This window comes from Cucurbita pepo, chromosome 6, assembly GCF_057944985.1.
Source record: "Cucurbita pepo subsp. pepo isolate OVF chromosome 6, ASM5794498v1, whole genome shotgun sequence".
Classification (NCBI taxonomy): domain Eukaryota; kingdom Viridiplantae; phylum Streptophyta; class Magnoliopsida; order Cucurbitales; family Cucurbitaceae; genus Cucurbita; species Cucurbita pepo.
The window spans coordinates 5,496,204-5,512,244 of record NC_141803.1 but is presented as its reverse complement, the minus strand read 5'-3'; the positions used below and the strand labels follow the sequence as shown (position 1 = coordinate 5,512,244).

The following is a 16,041-nucleotide window of genomic DNA, read 5'->3' as shown; positions in this document are numbered from 1 at the left end:
GGCACGACTAAGTTTAGGACATAACTCTGATACCATGTTAGACGAACACGACTCTCCACAATGGTATGATATTATCCAGTTTGAGCATAAGCTCTCATGGCTTTGATTTAGGCTTCCCCAAAAGGCCTCATAACAATGGAGAGAGTATTCTTTGATTATAAACCCATGATCATTCTCTAAATGAGTCGATGTGAGACTTTCATCATCCAACACATTAAAGAAAACTAAAGTTTCAAATCAAACTTAAATGAATATCACAAGCAACTCTATACATGATGATGATACACCAAGTCCCCTTCACAAATTAAGAACAAATAAGAACTTCTGCAATTCAATCTCATGAACAAGAACTCATTTTCCACAGCTATCAGAGTGATGGATAGATAGATACACAAATTTATGTTATGAAACAATGACAATAAATAAATTGTAGTACACATAATTGCAGTTTTTTCAGTATGTTTAAGGTATTATAACAAATTGGAATCAAAAAATGAAAAATGGTAAGCACTTGGACCTTATCATAATAGCCATAACAGCAGTATGAATCCAGTCGAGAGGATCAGCGAACGAGATGGCAAACGTGCTATCGAACCCCAGTTAAGATCAGCTGAAGTGGAGGGCGGGAGTGCAGGGCATTCCAGACCTTGCTTCCCACCCTTGCACTCGCTAGAGAAGAGGCCAGGAGGGTATTTCCCATACAGGTTGATGTAGCTGAACATGGTTGAAGCGCAATCATTTGTTAAATCGTTGAGATCCTTGGCGTAAGGGCAAGCGAATTCTGTCAAAGCGGGACAACATTGTTCGGGAGGGTATCGAGGCCCCTTGCATTTGCTTGTGATGATGGTGTAGTTCAAGAATTCAAAGTTCACTGGACAAGCTGCATAAATTGTGCAACATCACATGATTAGAACAAATTTGTTGAAGCATAGCTTCAGAAAGCACAGATCTCTGGTAAAAGAAAGATAATGTAAGCCATAATCCAACTACAAAGTTTTCGGACTTCTAGTTGGAATCTGAATAGGTTAAGCTTGGTGAGTGTTGAGTGTTGAAGACTGTTGGGAGAGGAGTCCCACATCCGCTAATTAAGGGGTTGATCATGGGTTTATAAGTAACGTATACATCTCGATTGATATGAGGCTTTTTGAGGAAACCAAAAGTAGAGTCACGAGAGCTTATACTCGAAGTGGACAATATCATACCATTGTGGAGAGTCGTGATTTCTAACATGGTATCAGAGTCATGCCCTTAGCTTAGTCATGTTAATAGAATCCTCAAATGTCGAACAAAGAAGTTGTGAGCATGGAATGTGTAGTCAAAAGTAACTCAAGTGTTGAACAAATGGTGTACTTTGTTCGAGGTCCCATAGGCTTTAGGGGAGGCTCTATGGTATACTTTGTTCGAAGGTAGGATTGTTAGGAGAGGAGTCTCACATCGCCTTACTAAAGGATTGATCATGGGTTTATAAGTAAGGTATACATCTTCATTGGTATGAGACCTTTTGGAGAAACCAAAAGTAAAGTCATGAGAACTTATGCTCAAAGTAGACAATTTCATACCATGGTAGAGAGTCGTGATTTCTAACCGTCAGTAATATGATTATGATCACTAATAAGAATGGGTGGGGTTAAGCAATCTAATGATTTTCCAAACAAAAGACATAGTATGCACCAAATACTGGCCATTTCTAAACAACACCAAGATCTTCTTCTCCACCATAAAACACAGAAGCAAGCACCAAAAAGAGCCCATTCGTTTCAAGTAAACAATATGATACCTAAAAGCCTATCAATTTTCAATTTTCATGTGTTCAATATATGGAAAATAAAACGAAGAACAGAAACAAAACGGCAAAAATGGCAGAAACATGATTCAAGTGCCAGATCTCTAATCAAAAGCTAAGATAAAGCTTCTTTAGTTCTTTAATTTGTAGCAAGTTGGTGGAAATTGAGAGGACGATCTTCATTAGGAATTGCATTTTCCACATGAACATACAAGATGGAAAATCAGGAAAAAGGCTTCTGCACACAGATAAATAACTGCAAATATACCAAGCATTTAATTTTTCATTTTCTAAACGAAACTGATTTGAAGATTTATGAGGAAGAGAAAAAAAAAAAGAGAAAGAAACAAATTATTCAAACCTCAAGTATGTATGAACAACATAATTTTCCCATAAATCCTAAACTATGTAACACATCACTAACACGAGACGATTAAAAGCCAAAAGCTATACAAGTAAGGCAGCAGCGAGCTATAGAAAATAGTGATCATAGAATATGATCTCCCTTCATAAGAGGCTACAATTTTATCTTCATATATGTGTGAAATGGAAAGCACTAGGAATGATATGTCCTGAATCAATTCAGAAAATTAGTTTATGAAAATGTGAATTAGTTAATTCCTGACAATTCATTGTCGTAAACACAGGGGTCATATGAAAATGTTAAAGCCACAAGTTCCAGCTCTTTCAACAAACTGCTCACTTATTTGCGTAATAAAAACTTATGAGAAGCCAAATTTGGACGATTTCATCTTGAGTTGGCTTTGGGAAAAACCCTAAAAGCATATACCAAATGATAAACGACCCAAGTTTATTAAAACAGAATGAACATCGATTAATCTCAAGGAAGAAATACACATTTTCACGCTGCATACTTTTGTCCCCTCCCTTATTAATGTTATTGAATCACTGCGTAAATCACGGATGGATCATCCCATTACGATAATAAAATCAATAAATCCTGCCTCCCGATAAAACTAAGTTACTATGTCCGTTGAATTTCCATTTTTCACGGCGGTTGTGGCAAAAGAGAGATCCTAGAAGAGCACGAGTAGAAATCGAGAGAATCAAATGGTCAAACGAATAAAGCCACAACAAGTATCCCAAAATTCCACAACCTCGAGAGAGAAGAACACAGATCGCAAAGATCTTTAACAAACAAAACAAGCACAAACAAAACAGAGCTCTCAAAACCTAACAGAATCAAGCCAACAACTAAATTAAATCACCAACTCAACAACAAAAAAAAAAAAAAAAAAAAGAAATAGGATGTTGAAGAAAGGAGCAGAACCTTTTCTAGCCTGGAGGAGGCTCCGACCGATTAAAACCTTCGATTCAAAGACATCACCTGGAGCAAAAAAAAAAAAAAAACACAACGAGTTAAAAACACAACTAGAGAACAAGAAGGAGAAGCAAGAGAGCGACGAAATTTGACAATGTCGCCGTGATTACGAATCTGAAGTACCTGAAATGGAAGTGGATGAAGAAGTACTGAAAAGCAGTGAGAGGAAGAAGAGAAGAAGCATTGAGAAGCTACAGAATGAACGATCGGAGACCATAATTCCGGCGAGCGAGAGAGAGAGAGAGAGAGAAGGTTCTTCTTCTTCTTCTCCGACGAGCAGGCGAGACAGGCTGTTGTTGAATAGAATTTCCCCTTAGAATATGTTTTTGTATTTTATTTTATTTTTTAATTTCCACGTCTGAAGTAACAAATAAATATATATATATATAATATATAGTGTGTAATGGACGGGATACAGCTAAACGCGGAAACTGGGTCACCGAATCGAACCGGTTCGGTTCATGTGGGTACCCACCTTTTTTTTTAATTTAAAAAAAAAAAAAAACAAAATAATTTTCTAATATTCATTATTCATTTTAATTTTAATGTTCAAATTATTATACATTTATTATACTAAAAAAATTATTAAAAAATATAAATCGGAATGAAAATCAAAATTATTAACAAATATAACACAATTTTTAAGCTCGATTAGTTAATGATAGATCTATCACCCGTAAATTTATTAGATAGATTTAACCGTTATCGAAGTTTATTAGTAATAGATCTATTATTGACTAACGACGCCGACTCATTTAAGTGATAGAATATCAATTGTTTTATTTGGTTAAATTAATAAAAATCCGTATAAACTTTTAAAAACTTAAATAATATTCTTAAATTTTTAAAAAAGTATTTAATTTTAAAAACATTTAAAGGTTTAATTAATAACTTCAATTTTTTTAAAAAGTTGAAATATATATTTAAATGCTCATGAAATTTTAAAAATATCATTTAACACTATTTATTGTTATTAAAAAAAATAAAAATTTTAAAAATTCAATAATAAACATAGTGATAGACTATTAATAGACATATAAAATAGTTTGTTAGTAATAAAAAAGTTAACAAAATAGTGGATTAGTGATAGACATACATCACTCTATGGAATTCGAGGTTTTTTAGTATGGGTCATTCATATCAGGTTTCGGAATCTGGATTTGACATTTGATGACTCCGACATTTTTCTACGATATGAGCGGGTCATTCATATCAGGTTTCGGAATCTGGATTTGACACTTGATGACCCCGACATACTATCCTACAAACAAACTCGAGGTTTTTTAGCATGGGCCATTCATATCAGGTTTCGGAATTTGGATTTGACACTTGATGACCCTGACATTTTCCTACGATATGATCAAGTTTCTTACTCATCGCTTCTTAAGAGTAAAGACTATTCCCACGTCCCAACATGAGTCCTTCCAGCATGCTTGAAAAAATTCCAAGAGGTCTCCCAAGTAATAAAGCATGTTTAACGGTAGAGTTCCTATAATTAAGTATCTAAAAAGAAGGTACACATTGATAGTATAGGTAATAACATTCAATTATTTTAAGTATATCTTTAAAATCACTCTCATTAAGATGTAGTCTCGATTAGTTCATACACTCCTTTACTTTGGTGTTAAAGTACATCAAAACATGTCTTGAATCGAAACGTACTATTAAAATTGTAAATTCAAATACTAAAATAATTATTGTGAAAATTCAAAAACATAAATGTTTTATATGATCCAATAAATAAAATCACTATTTCTAAAACTAATTTATTAAATGGTACTGTGAATGTTTGATTAATCCATCCCACCTAAATAGTGTGAAAGTTATCTTATTTATAATCAAATAAATTACAAGGATATGGAAATAATAATAAATGGAAATAACAATAAATGGAAAGATATCTATGGTAATAAGGCAAATATGAGATATTTGCCTTATAATAAAATATCAAATATAATATATATGGTAAACTATAATTTATTACTAAATATCCGTACAAAAACCTATCGTTTAAAAAAAAAAATGGTTGGTTTGAAATTAATTAGGAAAATATGATATTTTATTTTCATTTTTTTTTTATTTTTTTATTTTTATAAAAGGTGTCTTTTTAGAGATGCATTTGGGTATTTTTATTTTTTTTAGTAATTAACTTTTTAAAATAAGAACTCCAGAAATCCAAATCCAAATAGATTTTGGGAGTGATGGGATTAAAAAGGTAATTTTTACTAAATTTAATATTTTTCCAAAAATTACGAAAAATAGAGAAAAGACAACCAAATACAAAACTCCGAACTCCCTATTTTTATTCTCACGTTTTTCTCTAATTAGATATATTTGAAAACCTACCATGAAAATGGATACTAGTATGTTGAAGTAATATATATGCGATGTCTCACCTGGTTGGGAGGAGAACAAAACACTCTTTATAAGAGTGTGATTTCCCTAATAGGCACGTTTTAAAGCCTTATGGGAAAGCTCGAAAGGGAAAGTCTAAAGAGGACAATATTTGCTAACGATAGGTCTTGGCCATTACAAATGATATCAAAGTCAAACACCGAACGATGTGCCAGCCTTCTTGCTGTTCCTCGAAATGGGGTAGACATGGTGTGGTGTGCTAGTAAGGATGATGGGCCCCAAAGAGGGATGGATTTGGTGGGGGTCCCACATCGATTGGAGAAAAGAACGAGTGCTAGCGAGGACGCTGGTTCCCGAAGGAGGGATGGATTGTGATGTCCCAAATTAGTTGAGGAGGGGAACAAAACATTTTAGATGTTTTAAAGCCCCTAGCCATTATAGCTTTGAGGGGAAGCCCAAAAGAGAAAGTCTAATAGGCCATTATAAGATATATATATATATATATAATGGGGGGGAATAATAATTAAAAAAAACTCTGGTAGAGACGCATTTTAATAATTTAAGAAAAGAAAACACAAAATGCACGAGAGATCTTTAAATAATGTCGAAAAAGTACTCAAACCTCTCAATAGTTTAAAACTCCATTTTTTTTTAAATTTATTTATAGAAAACGTAAAAATCTAAAAAAAAATGGAAAGGAATGAATGACCAAAAAAAAAAATAGTGCTACGACCCAGGCACGACCCAGGCACAAGCCCATCGCTAGCAGATAATGAATGACCCCAAGAAAAATAGTGTAACGGTCAAGGCCTAAGCCCATCACCAGCTGATAATGAATGACCCAAGAAAAATAGTGTAACGGTCAAGACCTAAGCCCATCGCTAGCCGATAATGAATGACCCAAAAAAATAGTGTAACGACCCAGACCCAAGAAAATAGTGTAACGACCCAGACCCAAGCGCATTGCTAACAGATAATGAATGACCTAGTGGAACGGTCTAGGCCAAAGCCCATCGCTAGCATATAATAAATGACCCAAAAAAATAGTGTAACAACCCAGGCCCAAGCCCATCGCTAGCAAATAATGAATGACCCAAAAAAAAATGGTGTAATGGCCAAGATCTAAGCCCATCGCTAGCCGATAATGAATGACCCAAAATAATAGTGTAACGACCCAGGTCTAAGTCTATCCCTAACAGATATTGTCCTCTTTAAACTTTTCCATCTTATTAGGGAGAAGTTTTCACACTTTTATAGACAATATTTCGTTCTTCAACAATCTCAAAGTAGAGAATAGATGAATGATACAAAAGAGGGTCAATTTTCATGGACTTTTAGAAGTTGGGGGCTATATATATATATATATATATATACTCTAAGCAGTAGTACATCAATGATTCATCTTTTTAAGAACACTCCTAAAAGAAAACAGAGAAAGTAAAAGCATTTAAAAATTACTTGGAAGTCGGAGTGTGTATGCAAAGCCACGTTATTCACCCTTCTTTTCTCTTCTTTTCTCTTCTTCTCTGTACTCCACCCTCCACCAAACCCTGAACATTAGCCAACCTTTTTTCTGTATACAATTTTGTCAGCCTTGTCTATAATCAAAACCCTCAAAATTATATATATATATATATATATAAAAAGATGACAGGAAAAGGGAGTGAAAAACAGTACTTCACGTGTATTCAAGCTTTGCCTCCTTTCTATCTCTCTCTCTCTCTCTCTATCGTCGTCTCTATTGCCGCCAGCAATTATCCGTTGGATCTTGTCACTCCGGGCCCGCCAGCACCTATGTTGTTTCTTTTTGCTTCAAGGCTATGATTATTATTATAATCCTATGCATTTCACCAATCTAATCTAACACAAAAATCTTCTCGGCTGCACCACAGAAACCAGAGTTACCATTTTAGTAATGAATCACAACCCTACACTTTGTTTAATGATATTCATTTTGTTTCTACTTGCTCCCTTGTGGTTAAATTAATAAAAAATATGAACATTTGTAATTTGTTTTAAAAGTATTCTAAACTTTTAAAATTTAAATAATACCCTTTTTACCTTTAAAAAAAATTAAAAATTAAAAATATTTCCCATTAGTTTTGAACGGAAATTAATAATACTATATTTAAAAAATACATTTAAACTTTCAAATTTTTATCAGGATTCTTAAATTTCTTTAAAACTTTAAAACTAATCTTTAAAACTTTTTAAAAATACTCGAATCGAATCATAAGAACCTTAAAAAAAAAATTAACTAATTATTTCGATTTTAAAACAAAATATTAACTATTTACATCCAAAACTAGTGATAAAATTTAAAACAAAATATTAACTATTTACATCCAAAATTAGTGGTAAAATTTGAAACAAAATATTAACTATTTACATCCAAAACTACTACCGATAAAATTTAAAACAAAATATTAACTATTTCCATCGAAAATTAGTGGTATAAAAAATTTTAAATTTTTTTAAAGAAGTTCAAGAATATTTTGATATTTTTTTAAAGTTCAAAGATATTATTGAGACAAAGTGTAAATATCATAGAAGGTCAAACTCTAGACAGGTTTTGCAACGGTCAAACTCTAGACAGGTTTTGCAAAGGTTAAACTCTAGACAGGTTTTGCAAAGGTTAAACTCTAGACAGGTTTTGCAAAGGTTAAACTCTAGACAGGTTTTGCAAAGGTCAAACTCTAGACAGGTTTTGCAAAGGTTAAACTTTAGACAGGTTTTGGCGACCCTAAGGTATTTTTATTAATTTAGCCCAACAAAAAACCGAAATCTCCAGCCTAAAGTGTTAGATTTGACTATACCATAAGCCGGATCCCATTTGGTAAAGATATATTTTAAATTTAAAAAACTTTCAAGGGTATCAACAAAATTTCAAAAGTGTTTCATCCAATCTTTTCTAAAACTAATGGTAAGGAAAATTTTAAATTTTTAAAAAAAATTTAAAGGTTATTTTGACATTTTTTTAAAAGTTCAAATGAAACAAAATGTAAAAATCAAAGAAGGTCAAACTCTAGACAGGTTCTTCCTACGCTAAGGTATAAAGTATTTTTATTAATTTAGCCCATCAAAAAACCGAAATCTACAGCCTAAAGTGTTAATAGGATTTGACTATACTATAAGCCGGATCCCATTTGTTTATTTTTTGTTTTTAAAAGAAATTTTGAAATCCGTCTTTCAAAAGGAAAACAAAAAATAGCTAATAACAAAAAAGATGTTTTGAAAAGCTGCTTACTTGGCATTGGGACTCCCGCAATTTCTCCAGCAGCTCGCCTGCCTCAAGTTGCTTTACAACAGTAGCGTGGAGTGTCTGAACCAATGAAATGAACGTAAATGTTAAGCTACAAGAATCAATCAAAAGAATGAAACTGATTAATCACATAAAGATAAGCTTACTCTTTTTGTTTTCTCCAGGTCAAATTCAACCAACTTGATTCTGTCCAATGATTCAGTAAGCAAATTCTCTTTCTCCAAAGGAATTTTAGCAGGCTTGTTGCTCAGCTCTACAAATATTTTTTCTAGCCTCTCGAGACGCTGTAAACACGGGCCGATGTAATCTTCTTCGTTTACGCCTTGAATTGCAGCAGCAGGAGCAGCAGCATTGTTATTTGTAATGTGTTCTACTGTGTTAGAAGGATATATATTGTTCTGTCTTTTCCAAAACTGAAACTGTAAACTTCGAAGAAATGCTATCAATCTAACCCAGAATGATATAAGAACTCTCCCTGTAGAATCAAGGTTTCTTTTCTCAAGTTTTTGCTTCAGGATTTCATGTTCATTAGTTATAGTACCTGAAAAGAATGAATTCAAGAAAAATCTGACCGACGAACGATATAATTCAAGAATAATTAGAAAATTATGCACATAATCCTACTATCCTAGTGTCAGGTGAGCCGTGAAGATTTTGATTTACAGCAAATTAGAATGAGAAACATAATCACATCAAGTACCTTCTGTGTTTGATGTCACTTTGCTCGAGAAATTCCCGTTCTCGATTATTTCAAGCGATGGACCCTGAGAACCTCCAACTCTTTGGTCACTTTTGGTTACTGTTCTAACGGGTCGGAAATCATCATCGTCACAACTGTAGTAAGCATTAGAGTCAGCTGCCCTTTGCTGCAAAAATTATAAATTCTTATATCCACACATACAAAACATTTTCACAGTTCATCTGCTACATGGTTTAGGACTTACTTCTTCGTGAACCGGAGCCAAACAAGGAACCAAAGAGACAGCTCGCTCCAGTGGGGAGTACGGGTCATCGATATCTGATCCTGAATCCGGTAATGATGTATCGCTACTTCTTCCCTGATGGAAGATAAAAATATGCATATCAATACAATGTACAGATCATAATTACAGCATGCAATAATATGCAATATAATGAAGGATAGTTAACGATGGCTCTGATGGCTCTGATGGGTGGTTTTACTAGAATAGGCATTAATGAGGTCACTATTTTAGTAAATGATGCAGAGAAGGCTAGTGACATTGATCCACAAGAAGCTCAAAAAACTCTTGAAATAGCGGAAGCTAACTTGAGGAAAGCTCAGGGCAAGAGACAAACAATCGAGACAAATTTAGCTCTCAGACAAGCTAGGATACGAGTAGAGGCTATCAATGGCGTACCTAGTTGATCCGTCTAAAGAATCAAGTGAAATGAAATTTTCATGGAAAAAAGAATTACAATTAAAACATGAAATAAATATAGAGTAAAGATAAATATGGATCAGATCAAACCATGAAACCAACAGTTACCTTCAGTGAAGCCATTTGAGCACGTGAGTGAAATTTTGCTTCATTCTTGGCCACTCTTGTGTCTTGCCTTACAAAGGTGGCTCCAGCATTATGCACAACCTAGAAACACAAAACTAGGTTAATTTGTGCTGAAGAATTGAAACTACTTAACAAAGTCGGACTACGTTTGAAACATGATGAAAACCCACCTTCATAATATCGGGATCATTCCAGGGACCTTTATTCGATCTAAGGCATCCGCCTTCAACGCCACTACATGTACACGAGCCACCTAAGAAATCTGGCAACTGACTGAAAGAAAAACAATCTTAGTGAAGTAACTTGAAGATAAGAACCATTCAAATAAAGCGAGTGTAAATGGTCATACTCTGAATCAATGACTTCAAGTAGCTTTCCAATCGATTTGGAATCAAGAACCTACAATTGGAACTAGATGATTAATCCAGCATAAGGAAAAGGGAGTGCATGTAACTTGAATATACCACAGCTATACCTGAATCTTGGCAACAGTTTTCATATCAAGAAATTTCTGAGCAGCAGGCCAGAGAAACTTCTTGAAACCAGAACCCGCATGGACAATATACATTCGATGTAATGTCTGCAGGAATAGGTGAAAAGGGAATGAGAGATGACAGGAGAAAACGATCAGATATGTTTGTGTTTGGAAGGAATTGGATACCTCAGGATAATAATTGCTGTCTATCTTTGTCATGGCAGCTAAGAGATTTGCAGCAGCGCGCGAGAAATTTTTCATGCCCTGGAATCAAAATATTAGTACCATGATATTAAATTTCAATAAATTGATTTAAACCGAAAACCCTTCGTAAAAAGAATTGTGTATTTAAGATACCATTGTTGGGAGAAATGAATGATTTTTCGTATCACAATGGATGATCCTGTTAAGATTATATACATATTGGCCTTTTCTTGAATAGGTCAGACATATAGAAGCAAATTCTGTTTGACTTTGGCTCCTAATCTAAGACCCTCCCGTATAGCAATTTACCCAATGGATCGGGTGGGGTTCAGGATTTTCAAGCTTTCATACCGAAAAATATTAATTCCAAGCAAAGTTTCGATATACTTTGAGACAATAATGTGATCGTGTTTAAGATTATATTTCAAGCAAACTGAATAGATAAACCTTTCAAGACTGTTATCAACGTACCAAGCCCTGCACATCCAATATTGTTGTTGTTGAACAAATTCTTCTCTTAGCCGCAATTGTACAAGCAGGGAATTTTTCATGTAGAGCCCTTTCAAATTCTTGCACATGGTACTTCAAGTATCGATCAATCGTGGTGATATGCATAAGTCTACTTGGATGGGCTTTCCCAAGTCTCTCTATGTAAACTGGCCTGCCTTCTTTATCAACTCCATGATATCCCTGAGGATAATACTGCAACACCTCTTCGAGCTCTTCGAATTCGAAATCCTACAGACGAAACATTTCACTGATATATTAAAGCTCAAAAACTGGCAAGTTGTCCAACTACATTATGCACTTCTCGAAAATAATGAAGATGATGATATATATTGACAAAGAAAATATTGATATCATACTACTTTAGAGGTCTACGATTCCTAACATGGTATCAAAGTCATGCCTTAACTTAGCCATGTCAATAGAATCCTCAATTGTTGAACAAAGAAGTTGTGAGCCTCAAAGGTGTAGTCAAAAGTGACTCAAGTGTCGAACAAATGATGTACATTGTTCGAGGAATCCAGAGAATGAGTCGAGCCTCGATTAAGAGAAGGTTGTTCGAGGGCACCATAGGCCTCAGGGGAGGCTCTATAGTGTACTTTGTTCGAGGAGAGGATTGTTGAGGAATGTTGGGAGAGAGTCCCACATTGGCTAATTTAGGAAATGATCGTGGGTTTATAAGGAATACATCTCCATTGGTATGAGGCATTTTGAGGAAACTAAAAGCAAAGTCATCAGAGCCTAAGCTCAAAGTGGACAATATCATACCACTATCGAGGTCCGTGATTCCTAACAGAAAATAACTCTCATCAAGGTACGACTGAAGCTCATTTTACCTCTAGTATAGTATCAGTTCCGTATTCCTTTCTCCAATTAAGCATTTCTTCCCACATCCGAATTGTCTTTTCCATGTTAAACTCTCTAGCTTTCAAAAATCTACAGAAAAATAACAAATAGATGAGGATACTAGTACTGACTCAATAAGAAATGTGCATGAACTTAGCAGAATGCTTTCAAAAATTGCACAGACCTCAGTAAAGTATGATAATCATCAAGCCTAGAAGATAGTAAATTCCTCTCAAGAAGTTTTTGACGCAATTCATGGACAGCACTCTCCTCTTTCGCATCTCGAACATCTTCTATGGATACTGAGGGAACCCTGTAGTCAATTTTCCTCTTTCCTCTCTTCTTAAGAGAGTGAGTAAATTTATTGGAAGCATTTATTGCCTTTTTCTTGAGGCTCCCAATTTTTGACAGCCGTCTCTCATCTTCAGAATTTTCAAAGCACTCTCTAATTTCATCACTAGTTCCAGGACCTTCAAAGCCTTTGAATGAGAAACAAGGAAAAAGCGTTAGAAACATTGCTAATCCAATACAAATAGTAAAATCAGTAGAAATTTGAACAATTGGAAAATAAATGGTGTTCATCCATCAAGAAAATCGACTCAATATCTTAGCAGCTGAAACCTAATGCTCAATGACTCATGCATCAAATGAGGAACTTCGTACACGTTATGGTTTTCTGTTTTATGCCCATAAACTACAAAACATACCTAACATTTCAATTCAGAGACAATGAGCGTGAAAGGTAAATGGCTTTAAAGCTTCAAGGGATAGCGCCAAACCCACTGGAAACGATCCGCACGGGCACGTCAACCTGTTGTTGCAGGAGAAAATCAGAAATCATAAGAAATTTGCTATGTCAATTATATGAAGACGCGTGATTGAAGCATAGAAAGTGAAGTTGCATTTCGTAGGCGTGAAGCATTTAGATTCCTTTCAGGCTGAATAATCAGAAATAGCGAACAAAATACAGCACGCAAAACTAGCATTCCGTATCCGCCCTACTCTATGAAACGTCAAGAAACGACTGATTCAAGGACTTTAGAGACCAGATTCAAGATTCGAAAACTCTTTGGGCAGCATTTCCGAAAGATCAGAGACCAAGAAAGAGGATTGGCCATTTCCATTTGATGAAAAGGTCCCAAGCTAACGAATACGATATTTAGTTTTCTACAGCCTTCCTCGAGCTACTACAAAAATTCGATCGAAAGAGTGAATACCGATCACTTCAAGCGAGCGAAGGAATTCGGTGCGCAGAGTAACTAACATTAAAGATAGATCCAAACAGAGAACGGCTCTTGAGACCTGATTTTTCACATAGCTTCATGGATGTCAAATCGTAAAAGAATTTCGACCTTCCAGCAGCTCGCTTTTTTTTTTTTTTTTTTAATCGGGAATGAAAAAAGAAAAAGAGAGAAAGAAGAAGAAAAAGAAAAGGAAGCGTCATCTTCATATACATAGCGAAAACGGATGATCGAGAAAAAAACGAAATCCAAAGCCGAATTAAAAAAAGTGTCCATTAAGCTCCATCTTCAACCGAAAATTCCGGAACACACGAGAAACAGTGACAGTCGTCAAGAGGAATCTCATCACAACAACCATCAATTCCCTTCCGCAAACCAAAACCGCTCAAGAGAAGCCACAAACACATTGAATCTCGACAATGCCGGTGCACACCACTCGGATCTCGAATCAAATCCACAGCAACCAGTAGAAACAAACACAACACAACGGAGAACAAAAAAAAAACAGAAAATACGCAGCTGAATTAGAGAAAAACAAAGCCAGAAAACAGTAAGAAAACAAACCTCGTGACAAAACCCTAAACACAGGAGCCGAAAGTAGCCTCAGAAGAGGACGAGCACGAAACATCGATGGAGACAAGAGGAATCTTGTCCAAGCAACGGCGATAAAAACAGCAGCAGAGGAAACGGAATCTGAAAGTTGAAGGGCAGATATGGAGTAGTTGTGGTTGTTGATGTTGTTGTGAGGAATTTTCTCGAGAAACCAAATACGAAATTTTCTCGAGAAAATCAGGGGAGAGGAAGGTGAAAATGAAGAACTGGAGAAGAACGATCTGAAGCTTTTGTTGGTTAAAAATAGTGTGTGAGCTTGCAACTGCGCGGCTCAACTCTTTGTTATTATTATTATTATTATTATTATTATTTTATTTATTTATTTATTTATTTAGTTTTACCTTTATACCCTCCGATTACCCCTCGGTTTTTATGGAAATATTTTTTAAAAATTAATATCAATTTTAAATTAGTAATATTTCTATATATTTTATAGGTCAAATTATATTAAAAAAAAAAATAACATTCTCGTATAATATTTATAAAATATAAAGGGTAATATTGTAATTTTTTAAAATAATATAAGAACGATATTTCGTACATCGAACTTGAACCAAAAGGTAAAAAAAAAACTTACGAGCTTTCACATTGGTATGATATACCTATGAATATAATATTGTCTATTTTGAGCATAAAAATAATCCTCCCCTGAAACAAAGTACACCATTTGTTCGACAATTGAGTCACTTTAACTACGTCTTCGAGACAAACAACATTTTTATTCGTGACATGACTAAGTTAAGTGCATGACGGGGGCTGACGTCTGCCTAGTGCCGGAAGGTCAAGGAAGTTGGCGACCTGATGACAGGGGAGCTGGTGGTCGAAGTCTCGGTGAACGGCGATCGTAACTATAACGGTCCTAAGGTAGCGAAATTCCTTGTCGGATAAGTTCCGACCCACATGAAAGGTGTAACGATTTGGGCACTGTCTCGGAGAGAGGCTCGGTGAAATAAACATGTCTGTGAAGATGCAGACTACCTGCACCTGTACAAAAAAGACCCTATGAAGCTTCAATGTTCCCTATGATTGGCTTTGGGCCTTTCCTGCGCAGCTTAGGTGGAGGCGCGAAGAAGGCCCCCTTCCGGGGGGCTGAGTGTTAGGACGGGCTTAATTTGAAAACTGAAATCCTAATTTGAAAACCTTAATTGGGTTGTTTGAAGTACGTCGGGATACTATTGGCAGCTTTTTGCTCGCGTTTTAAGACAGTTCCGGAAGAAAAAGTAACAATTGTGACTCAATTTTTTTCGCGCACGTGCTTCAAACGACCCACAAAGGAGACAATGTTCTTTACTTATAAACTCACGATCGTACTCGTAATTAGCCAATACTTTTGTTTGTATTCATATTATATCAAATTTAAATAAAATAAAATAAAAAAAACACACAAAAAAATTATATATTCATTTATGGGGGACCCACAGGTCTTATGCCACGTAAGACTAAACTTACTTAAATTGGAATCCCTCAAGGTTACACGTTTATAAGGCTGTTCTTCTTTGTACTTATATTCCCAATAATTAATAATTTAATTTTAATAATTTTTTTATCACTAAATATGAATAAAATAACCATTTATTAGTATTTTTTTTTTTAATTTTTAAAAACTTTTGTATTTATAAACTTAAAGTTTATATATATCATATGGATTTTAAAACAGACCCAAATTTTTAGAATTATAAATATTTAAAAATAATAAATTTAATATCCAAATGAAAGTAATTAAATTAAAAAAAACAAACACCCTTAATTAAACAAAATTGAAGTTCATGTTGTATAAAAAAATAAAAAATAAAAAAAATATATTATTTGTTCACAATAATTTACGTTTTTTTTTTTTTTTTTTTTTTTACATTTTGATTTGTAATTAAATTATTTTTAAATAATAATT

At 34.5% G+C, this 16,041-nt stretch overlaps 2 protein-coding genes across 2 annotated transcripts; both read right to left on the bottom strand.

The window, feature by feature from the left end:
• Nucleotides 1-304: 304 nt before the first annotated feature.
• On the bottom strand, nt 305-3,427 carry LLG1 (LORELEI-LIKE-GPI-ANCHORED PROTEIN 1). The gene is made up of 3 exons (XM_087124506.1): nt 3,249-3,427; nt 3,075-3,131; nt 305-880 (listed from the first exon to the last, which is right to left on the bottom strand). Exons 1-3 carry the CDS (start codon nt 3,340-3,342, stop codon nt 522-524), a joined length of 510 nt encoding a protein of 169 aa, XP_086980632.1. The 5' UTR covers nt 3,343-3,427; the 3' UTR covers nt 305-521.
• Nucleotides 3,428-7,157: 3,730 nt separating this feature from the next.
• LOC111797663 (phosphatidylinositol/phosphatidylcholine transfer protein SFH13) lies at nt 7,158-14,418 on the bottom strand. The gene is made up of 15 exons (XM_023680738.2): nt 14,106-14,418; nt 13,008-13,111; nt 12,485-12,779; nt 12,291-12,390; nt 11,419-11,685; nt 10,930-11,007; nt 10,744-10,848; nt 10,618-10,667; nt 10,439-10,541; nt 10,251-10,349; nt 9,687-9,800; nt 9,443-9,608; nt 8,889-9,283; nt 8,728-8,802; nt 7,158-7,361 (listed from the first exon to the last, which is right to left on the bottom strand). Exons 2-15 carry the CDS (start codon nt 13,012-13,014, stop codon nt 7,341-7,343), a joined length of 1,875 nt encoding a protein of 624 aa, XP_023536506.2. The 5' UTR covers nt 13,015-13,111; nt 14,106-14,418; the 3' UTR covers nt 7,158-7,340.
• Between the last annotated feature and the right edge of the window lie 1,623 nt (nt 14,419-16,041).

Bases quoted from the DNA above. Each gene is read 5' to 3' on its own strand.
- LOC111797663 (XM_023680738.2), bottom strand. The intron at 10,668-10,743 runs GTATAGCTGTGG...TTCCAATTGTAG, and splicing joins AAACTGTTGCCAAGATTCAG to GTTCTTGATTCCAAATCGAT. The intron at 7,362-8,727 runs GTAAGCAGCTTT...TCTGTGGTGCAG, and splicing joins TGCGGGAGTCCCAATGCCAA to CCGAGAAGATTTTTGTGTTA.
- LLG1 (XM_087124506.1), bottom strand. From the start codon at position 3,342: ATGGTCTCCGATCGTTCATTCTGTAGCTTCTCAATGCTTCTTCTCTTC. The intron at 3,132-3,248 runs GTACTTCAGATT...TTTTTGCTCCAG, and splicing joins TTCATCCACTTCCATTTCAG to GTGATGTCTTTGAATCGAAG. The intron at 881-3,074 runs GTTCTGCTCCTT...CAATTTATGCAG, and splicing joins CCTCCTCCAGGCTAGAAAAG to CTTGTCCAGTGAACTTTGAA.